Raw genomic sequence first — 10,522 nt, 5'->3', positions numbered from 1 at the left:
GTCTGGTCAGGCGGCACATTGGGGAACGGCGGTGTGGGAAAATAACCATCCATGTTGCTCCTCATTCTAGTCATTTTCTGACAAACTAAAAAAGGTGTTTGACCATGCAGTCGCCGGTTACGAAGCAGCACGCGTGCTGGCGGATTTGCGTCAAGTAAACTGATCAGTCACGGATTATTCTATCGAGTTTCACACGTTGGCTGCTGAATTTAAGTGGATTGAGGAGGCGCAGTGGTATATGTTCCTGCATGGGTTGGCTGACCATATTCAAAAGGAGATTTTTGCCTTGGATTTATCCACTGACTTGGACGGTTTGATTGAGTATCAGAGTGGATGCTCGTTTGCAATGTTGTGATCAACGAGAGTTTTGTTCCTGAGGGGAATACTTGCCAACGCTACAGTCAGCCCCGATTTCGATCCAGAACCCATGCAGGTGGGCAGAACTCAACTTTCCGAGAAGGATTGTCAAAAGACATTGGGATTATGTTTATACTGTGGAGCTGCAGGTCACATTGCAGCGAAATGTCCAGCAAAAGCCAGAGCCTGTCAGTAGTATTAAGATTACTGACGGGTGGCACTGCCTTTGAGAAATCCTCTTTATCCGGCACTCTCCTCCCGGTCAGACTGCAATGGGCTGCATCTCATCACAACTGTCATGCTCTACTGGACTCTGGAGCTGAAGGGAATTTTCTGGACATCACTCTTGCTCATCAACTCAAGGTTCCTGTTATTCCTCTCATCCATCCAATTTCTGTCATCGCCCTTAGTGGTCAAGTGCTTCCATCTGTCACTCATTCCACCGGGCCGGTGAGTCTCACCACTTCAGGCAATGAAGAAATCCATTTTATGTTAATTGACTCACCCCTCGCTCCAGTAGTTCTTTGACACCCTTGGCTTACGCTCCACAACCCACACATTAAATCAGAGCAGTGTCTTGTTTTAAAGTGATCATTGTAATGCTTCTTGTTTGGTATCTGCTTGTTCGTCTGTGTCTTGTTATGTGTTACAGGATGAACCTGCAGACCTGTCTAACATGCCCCAGGAGTACCTTGACCTGAAGGAAGTGTTCAGTAAGCCTCGAGCTGATTCTCTCCCTCCTCATCGTCCCTATGACTGTGCCATAGACTTATTACCAGGTATGTCTCCGCTTAAAGGCAGGTTATATTTGCTTTCTGCTCCTGAAAGGGACGCCATGGAGAAATATATTTCTGATTCTCTGGAAGCCAAACTCATCCACCTTTCCTCTTCTCCTGCAGGTGCAGGGTTTTTCTTTGTGGAAAAGAAAGTTGGCGCCCTTGTATTGACTATCTAGGCTTGAGCAACATCACAGTTAAGAACACTTATCCTTTGCCATTGATGTCTTCGGCCTTCGAGCGGTTGCAGGGAGCTTCCCTTTTTCACAAAGTTGGACCTTCGCAATGCCTATCATTTGGTCCATGTCATGGAGGGGGATGAGTGGAAGACTGCTTTCAATACCCCCAGGGGACATTTTGAATATTCTGTTATGCCGTTTGGGCTATCCAATGCTCCCGAAGTCTTCCAGGCGCTCGTCAATGACGTGCTGAAAGATAGGGTCAATCACTTTATTTATGTCTACCTGGATGACATATTGATATTTTCTCCTTCTCTTCAGGAACATGTTCAGCACGTCAGGCGAGTGTTTCAGAGGCTGTTAGAGAATGGGCTTTTTGTCAAGGCGGAGAAGTGTGTTTTTCATGCACAGTTTGGTCTGGTAGTCTAAATTAATAATAATAATTCCTTACATTTATATAGCGCTTTTCTGGGCACTCAAAGCGCTTTACATATTGAAGGGGGAATCTCCTCAACCACCACCAATGTGCAGCATCCACCTGGATGATGCGACGGCAGCCATATTGCACCAGAACGCCCACCACACACAAGCTTATTGGTGGAGAGGAGACAGAGTAATGAAGCCAATCAGTATATATGGGGATGATTAGGAGGCCATGATGGTCAGAGGCCAATGGGCAAATTTGGCCAGGATGTCGGGGTTACACCCCTACTCTTTTCGAAGGACATCCTGGGATTTTTAACGACCACAGAGAGTCAGGACCTCAGTTTAACATCTTATCCGAAGGATGGTGCTTTTTGACAGTATAGTGTCCCCATCATTATACTGGGGTGTTAGGACCCACACAGACCACAGGGTGAGCACCCCCTGCTGGCCTCACTAACACCTCTTCCAGCAGCAACCTAGTTTTCCCAGGAGGTCTCCCATCCAGGTACTAACCAGGCTCAGCCCTGCTTAGCTTCAGTGGGCAACCAGTCTTGGGCTACAGGGTGATATGGCTGGCTAACACGTCAGACGAGTGTTTCAGAGGCTGTTAGAGAATGGGCTTTTTGTCAAGGCAGAGAAATGTGTTTTTCATGCACAGTCTGTTACCTTTTTAGGATACATCATCTCGTCTGAGGGAGTGCGCATGGATCCCGACAAGATTCAGGCTGTGGTGGATTGGCCAACCCAAGACTCCCGCAAGACCCTGCAGAGGTTTCTGGGCTTTGCCAATTTTTTACTGGCGTTTTATTCGCAATTACAGCCAACTAGCCACCCCTCTGACCTTAACCTCCACCAAAACGACGATCAGGTAGTCTAAAGCAGCCAAGGCTGCATTTTTCAACCTCAAGAGCAGCTTATTTTCAGCTCCCATTCTCATTGCCCCGATTCCTCTCGTCAGATTGTGGTGGAGGTCAATGCGTCAGAGGTGGGGGTGTGGTTCTTTCCCAGCATTCTTCCGTGGATGACAAGATGCATTTTTTTTCTCATCGTTTGTCTCCTGCCGAACACAATTACGATACTGGTAATCAAGAGTTGCTGGCCATCAAGCTTGCGTTGGAGGAATGGCACCATTGGTTGGAAGACTCGGGGTGCCTTTTATCATCTGGACTGATCACAAAAACCTTGAGTACATCATGTCCGCCAAACGTTTAAACCCTAGGCAGGCTCGGTGGGCTCTTTTTTTCGGCTGTTTTGATTTTTCCATCTCCTACTGTCTGGGTTCCAAGAACATCAAACCTGATGCCTTGTATTGTGTTTTTGATCATTCCGAGCACCCGTCTTCTCCTGAGCCAGAGAGACAGCGACTGCTGTCATTGATCATGTCTTTCGCATTCATGGCCTCCCAAAGGATGTGGTCTCTGACAGGGGACCCCAATTTGTTTCCAAATTTTGGAGAGAGTTTTGTAAGTTTTGTGAGGCAAATGTTTCCTCTGGATTTCACCCTCAGAGCAACAGTCAGACAGAGAGGGCCAACCAAGACTTGGAGCAGGTGTTGCGATGTTTGGTCTCTCAGAATCTGTCCTCCTGGAGCCAGCAACTTTCATGGGTTGAGTACGCACATCTACATCTCTGTTTGGGTGTAGTTTAGATTACTAGCCATCAATTTTTCCTAGTCTGGAATCCGAAGTCACAGTTCCATCTGCCCACACTTTTTTTCAGAGGTGCCACCTGGAAAGCCAGACAGCCTTTCCTGGGAGAAAGCCAGACAGACTCTCCTCCAGGTGGGTGCACGCACTAAGGATCAGGCTGATCGCCACCAGTCGAGACCTCCCATCTATGTCGTTAGCCAAAAAGTGTGGCTTTTTTCCAAGAATTTTCCTCTCTGCTCCATTTGTAATTAACTTGCTTCTAAATTTATTGACCCATTCACTGCCACTAAAGTTCTTAGTCCAGTGGCAGTCCACCTCAAACTTCCTCTGGCTACAGGAGAATTCATTCTTTTTTCATGTTTCCAAATTAAAACCCATTTTTCATTCCCCCATTAATCCGTTTGCTCTGGTTCCCCCACTGCTGCCTCTCGTAGATGGGGAACCCGTCTATTCGGTCAAACGTATTCTGGACCCGAGATGGAGGGATGGCGGATTCCAGTATTTGGTGGACTGGGAGGGTTCAGGTCCAGAGGAGTGAAGTTGGGGTTCCTGCAAGGGACATATTGGATCACTCCCTTATTGATGATTACAATCGACAGGTAAGTTCCTCTGATGGGGGAGGGATACTGTCATGGTTCACAGGTCTGTGTGTTCATCTTGTTTGTCTTGTTTTGTTTTGTTTTGGTTGTCACCTGTTGGCGGCTCGCGTTGCTGGGGCAATGCTCTCAGCTGATGAGCTAATCAGCTCAGTGCACCTGAAGCTCATCAGTTCTGCCTTTAAATGTGGTGTGTTTGCTCTTGTCTTTTGTCATATTGTTGGTGTTCATGCCTGCTGTTTTTCCCGTCCAGATTTGTTTCCGGTTCCCTGTGCCATTTGTTACATTCCTGCTCTCGTCTAGATTATCTCTGCTTCACTTCACTGGATTACTCATTGGACTGTCTGTCAGCAGACAACGCTCAGCCCATTGCAGTCTCCTCACTGCCAAGGCCTGCCATTCAACATCTTCTACACACAACTCTGACCATCTTGCTTGACTATTTCTCTGTTCTAAATAAACTGACTTTGCTGCATTTGCTACTGGATCCTAAGTTATTTCCTTACAGTTAGTCTGTAATCATTCACTTTAAATAAAAATATGCAAAGTGAAAAATATGCAATAAATACGAGTGGTGAGTATATTTATTTATACATTCAACAATAAAATGTCGGCTTTAATGTAATTACACATTCACTTTATTCCGTGCAGCCATGTCTCATTTTAATGTTCATTTTCGTTTTGATGCTGTTGAATTTTAAAAGTCATTTTCAATATTATACAGCCATATGCTTGAGTATTTGCAGTTCTGCATTATACACGTATTGCAGTCTAATGGTTTTAATACAAAATCTCCTTAAGGCAAAGTATGTCAAAACTTGTTAAAATGCAACTTTGAATGACACTGGATATACACAATAAGGATAACGCTATTATAATTGATTAAATTTTAAAGTACAATGGAGAAACCTAACATTTAATTGGTGCTTTTTATTTGTGTCGCTCCCACTTGGAGGTGAGGTCCTCCCAGTTGGAGGGTTGGGGCTAGAAGGGACACAGCTACGGCCTGATTGTCCTACCAGGGCTTACTGGGCATGCGCACATCAATATTGCATCATTTTTGTAACGCTGAACAACAATTAATTACTGTATTTGGATTATTGTAAGGGTAGGTTTAGGGTTGGGGTAGGTGTAGATGTTAATAGAACACACTCTGATAAGTAGCAAATTTAATTTATTGTTATTTTATGGCAAGATTTTGCTTCACTTCGCGTAGCTGTATCCCTTCTAGCCAAAACTCAGTTGGAGGTCTCCAGGCTGCAGCGATACATACTTGGGCCCAGTTGTTGTTCTTTTAGATTAACTAATAATTTATCTGGTTTAAAATTTACATTGAATTAAAATAAAAATGAATTTAATTTTTTTTTATATATATAAATGTTCTAAGAAAGGGAACGTGGTTAATATGTTCATTATAAAGCTAGAAAAAATAGTAATTTTATCTGCAATCGAATTGCCCAGAAAAAAAGGTCGCCAGTTAGTCAGTTAACTAGGTTGAAAAGGATTTGTGAAGATGATGATTTTGAGAAAGAAAAAAAACTATGAATGAATGAATGAATGAATGAGCGAATGAATGAATGAATGAATGAGGCATTTATACAGTATGTAGTGGTTTGCTATACTATACACTGAAAGCGCTTTACAATCATCTTATATTCTCCTCAACCTTATCATAACTATACCATCACTAACACATCATAATTAAACAATCTTAATTAAAATGAAAAAAACAAACAAACAAACAAAAAAAATAAATAAAATAAAACAAAAAAATAAAAAAAAATAAAACTGCACTGGTGGAAATCATTTCTTCTTAATTCATTCAAATGATTTCTTGGGATTTCTGATGTCATAAAATATGAGGGAAAAAAATATCAAAGCCAAAAATTCACAAATACAGATAAATATTTGCTGGCAGTCAAAATTTTAAGATTGAAGTTACTTAGGACTTTTACTGCACAGGTTGAATTAGGAAAAACACTTGCTGCTTAATTAGGATGTCTTAATTTGCATCGTAAAGGAAAAAAAAGAATATCGTTTTTTTTTTTTTTTTTTTTTTTTTTGCTTACAGGATATGCAGCCTGGTATAATATGTATTTTCGCCTGACTTGTAACTTGTAATCAGCATCAGTGGTCTTTCTTTTGAAACCTCCCACCCTCACCTAACAGTGGTGGGCGGGGTTGATCGTGTCATAACGACGATTCTGCATCTCCATTGGCTCGTGTCATCTCCGACGTCACGATCATGATTAGAATTGATGATCGGACGTTTTGATTTCATTGTCTAGCCAGGGGATTCGTAAAGAAATCTGCTGAATTCGAGGGGGCTGTTGATTTCTCCACAAAAGGTATCTCTTTTAACATGCTTAACAATATTGTAAGGTTGTGGTGACATCACGGTTCTTATTCCAAATAGCCCGTGTCATACATTTATACCAGCATCGCTGTTTGAGCAATGCAAAATAATAATAATAATAAAAAAGTTTCGAGTGGAAGATTTGGCTCGCGCGTGGCCTCCTGGGCCTCTCTCGCGCACTAGCGCGCGTCAGGAATTTGTCTCTATCTTTTTTTTTTTTTTTTTTACCACTTTACTTCAGATTAGTTACGCCTTTTATTTAATTTGTTATTCCAACGGCCAACATTTTGTCCCCGAGATGAGCCGCGGCGGGGTCGTATGCCCATTTTAGCTCCGTTTGAGATGTTATTATCATGATTTCATGCACGAGCGCAAATGTATTGTGTGATATTATTTAAAACGCACAAATGAATCGGCGATTAACATACATTTTCTGAACATTACAGACATTCAAATGATAAATCAAATAAACTGTTTGTTTACCATTAACTGTCCGAGCAGCAATGACACGCTAGATGTTGATGAGTGTGTTTGTAATGGCGCGGGATGGAGAGACTTTAGCACTGCAGCTAAACCGCATCAGCACCGCCGCACATCACAACAAACAATGGTCATGATTACGCTGATGCACACACAGCATTATGGTTTTTATTAACATAGTGTTATTAAAGAAAACGGTAGTCTATTATCTTGGACTAAATTTCACTATATTCACGTTGTGATGAAAGTCACGTCTCTTTCACACAGTCTTAACAAGCTGTCATAATCTTTCTGTCATTGTATTTATTTGAATGGTTACATTAATATAGTTTTATTATCACAATATGTATAGTAACTATGATTTGGCAGGAACTATGATAGTGATTGTATTCTCTTTTTAAATACAATCAGATGAAGAACTTTCTCAGGTAATGTGGCTGGACTGAAATAGTAAACAATGTTTTTGGTCCCACTTTATATTAGGCGTCTTACGTCAAAAAAATAATTCTTAGGTACAGTGTACTTATTGTGTTGATGTTGTATTGCAAAACACCTGTGCTGCTACTGAGGTGGATACGAGTAAGATTAGGGACAGGTTTGGTGGTATGGTTAGGTTTAAGGGTGGGTTAAGGGGTAAGGAAAGGGTAAACAGTGTAATAATACATGTAATTACAGAAATTGATTACAGACATGCAGGTATTTTTAAATGTAAAAATAAAAATGTACACAATAAGTGCTTTGTATCTAATGATTAATTTAAATGTTAGTATCTAGTAATTAAAGACATTTTATACAAAGTTTTTTTTTTTTTTTTTTTCTCAGTGTTGTTTTTAATCAGAGCTCAGGCATATCTGTGAATGAGTTTGAACCTAAAAGATTGGATATAATAATAAGAGCGATAATGACTGTTTTGAAGAACAACCTTTTCATATGGTCTTTTTCAGATCTGAGGGGTCCAGACCTGGAGAGTGCAGGAGCGTGTGTGTTTATAACATCCTCCCAAATACAGCTTCCTTTGCTCGCTGAGAAGTCTCATAAGAGCAAGTAATAGTGTTGCAATGGCTGAATGCTGGTGTGAATAGATGTGCACACGACAGTGTGTCTCTGCTGTATGTTGAGATTAATTGTAGCTCAACCGGATTCCTGGGGACTCTCTGCACATCCATCAGAGGGATGGAAAAATGGCTGGAAAAGAGGAGCATTCACACTGTGAGTATCCTATAAGTACATATTCATTAGAGACGTGCTCTAAAGGGATTCACATCACACCGCATACAGCATTGTGCTGCGGAGTGCAATACATTACAGTAGACCTAACCAAAGCAATGGGTTTATTACACATATATTGGGATTTTGTATTATAATTAAAGAGGGACATAAAATTTAACTGTTTAACCATAAGTTGCACAACTACACACCTAAAGGACTGTTCAGGGTTCAACACATTAAGCTCAACGGCATCTGACGCGTTACCAGCGAATATAATTTTAACTCTTGAATCTGTGTTTCACATTTTTAAATGAATGTTTGGATAATGAGAATGCAAAACTTCACACGTTTTCATCAAGTAATGTTATGAAGCATGTCTCAATTGTGTGTCATGAGGCAGCTGAATGACCTTCTTGCTTTGGTTATTTGCTGTACTGAAGCAGTTATAAATAGTGTAATTAATTACTGCCAGAAGACTGTGGAGAGTGAGTGAAGTAGCTCACATAATGAGGACTGAAATACCTGATTTTCCCATACACAGCTGTGGGTGAAACATTCAAAAAACACATAAAAATAGTTTTGATGGAAACCCAGACACTCTTTCAAAAGTATAGCCACAAAATATTCAACATGATTTTATGTTAACATGAGACTAATGGGACAGAATTGGAGCAAACTCTACTCATGGGAAACTGTCAGTACAACATTTATCTGCCAACCCAGATATTACAATTTAAACATTAAATTAAAATAATAAGATTTGCTTTGTGACACTCGGTAGTATATTTAATGTGGCTTTTCTTATTGCAGTAGGATGTTTTTGATACTGTTGTCTTATTGCTCATACTGTGCAGTAATGTTTGGTCATTTTTTTATTATAACGTCGTTTCATCTTACAGATGAACTTGCGGTCTGTATTTACTGCCGAGCAACAGCGGATCCTGGAACGCTACTATGAAAACGGCATGACCAATCAGAGCAAGAGCTGCTTCCAGCTTATCCTACAGTGTGCTCAAGAGACTAAACTTGACTTCAGCGTGGTTAGAGTAAGCCTGTTTTTTTTTTTTTTTTAACATTTAATTTCAGACCATTTATGATATTTAGTGGTCAACCATCATGGATTTTTCAATGCAAGCTCATTGAACGACTCATATCTAAAAAGCAAGATGATAATTAAGAGTGCACTTATTTTTTAAATACATACACAGTATTTACTTAAAATTCTCTAAAACGTGAAAACAGAAAATGTGCATTATCAGTAAAGAATCTTTCGATAAAATATAATCTCAGTTGACAGCACTTGTGAGATTAATCCACCAAATTCATTTAAATTTGAGCAAAGCATTTGAGGCACTTAGAAAAGAAGTGAAAGGATCCAATCCATTAACATTAAAATACAGTTTCAAAAGTCTGGACACTATATATAAACAGTGGGTGTTAAAATGATTTTAGGTGTACTCACACTAGGCTCTCTGAACCGTGCCCAAGCGCATTTGACCCCCAAAGCCCGGTTTGTTTGACAAGTGTGATCGCTCCGTTCTGTGCCCGGGCCTGGTTTGTTTAGCCGGCCCTAGCCCGCTTGGAAGAGGTGGGCCAGAGCACGGTTTAGTTGGGCTCGAGCGCGGTTACTACTTTTGTGTGCACTTCTGTCATTATTATGACGGCAAACATCTTTATTTCTACTTTGATAGTATACTTATCAATTCATGTAATTAATTTGAGTGTATTAATTACATGATTCTCACCTTATTATTGATGAACAGGAATTGTAGTTTGCGAGTAAAGCAACAAATTCCTCCATTAACGTCAGCTGCCTTTGTAATAATCCTCTGATACGTGCTATTGAAAATCGCTGTGCGGCATAAATTATAAATAGCCTATATTAGGCAGTGCCTTAGCGAAAGTGCATTTCTTCCTGTTTTCTTCCATTCAGAAAGTTGTATCGTATATGACGTAAGCGTGCTCCGGCCTGGAACGTTAAGAGCAATATGAGTGCAGGCCAGCGGGGGAGTGAGGAGAGGGGACAATCGCGCTCGGGCTCGGGCTCGGTTCAAGGCAACCGTGCCTAGTGTAAGTACACCCTTAGTGTGAAAAATCTCTTACTTTTTCTGAGTAAAGGCAAGTCAAAATTTTAGAACTTTGTTGCCATGATAGTGTTATGCTAAAACTCTAAAATGACCTAAAAATTAGAATTTAAACAGTTTTAAAGCTCAAATAATACTTTAAGCCCTTTATGTACAAAGATTGCCAACGGCCCCAGATTATTGTTGTTCAACATTCACTGCACTTTAAAACATCTTTCTTGTTTGGGACAAACTGAGTATCATCCAGCTTGGATATCTGACCACTGTTTATGATAAAACTAGGTTGCAGTGACATTAATTTCTTAATTTATGCCAGGAGTGCAAAATCTGTAATTTTTTATATTTTGAATAGATTATCAACACGCATATGAATTCAGTCACGTCTGCTCCGATTTATTTGTGTTCACATA

The 10,522-nt window shown here is 40.6% G+C and overlaps 1 protein-coding gene across 5 annotated transcripts in view; it reads left to right on the top strand.

The window, feature by feature from the left end:
- The first annotated feature begins 6,151 nt into the window (after positions 1 to 6,151).
- The window catches only part of hdx (highly divergent homeobox), a 41,190-nt gene continuing 36,819 nt past the window's right edge, over positions 6,152 to 10,522 (top strand). The window contains exons 1-3 of one of the 5 annotated variants that reach the window (XM_051860358.1): positions 6,152 to 6,331; positions 7,764 to 8,028; positions 8,928 to 9,074. In XM_051860358.1, the coding sequence (XP_051716318.1) occupies positions 7,993 to 8,028; positions 8,928 to 9,074 (183 nt within the window). In that variant the 5' untranslated portion in view covers positions 6,152 to 6,331; positions 7,764 to 7,992. Of the gene's footprint in view, positions 6,332 to 6,419; positions 7,248 to 7,763; positions 8,029 to 8,927; positions 9,075 to 9,961; positions 10,099 to 10,522 lie in introns of those variants that run through there. The other 4 variants (XM_051860359.1, XM_051860356.1, XM_051860357.1 and 1 more) reach the window with 4 other exon arrangements.

Source organism: Ctenopharyngodon idella, chromosome 14, assembly GCF_019924925.1.
Source record: "Ctenopharyngodon idella isolate HZGC_01 chromosome 14, HZGC01, whole genome shotgun sequence".
Taxonomy (NCBI): domain Eukaryota; kingdom Metazoa; phylum Chordata; class Actinopteri; order Cypriniformes; family Xenocyprididae; genus Ctenopharyngodon; species Ctenopharyngodon idella.
Note: the sequence above shows the minus strand (reverse complement) of the source record. Positions and strands in the feature narration are given on the sequence as shown.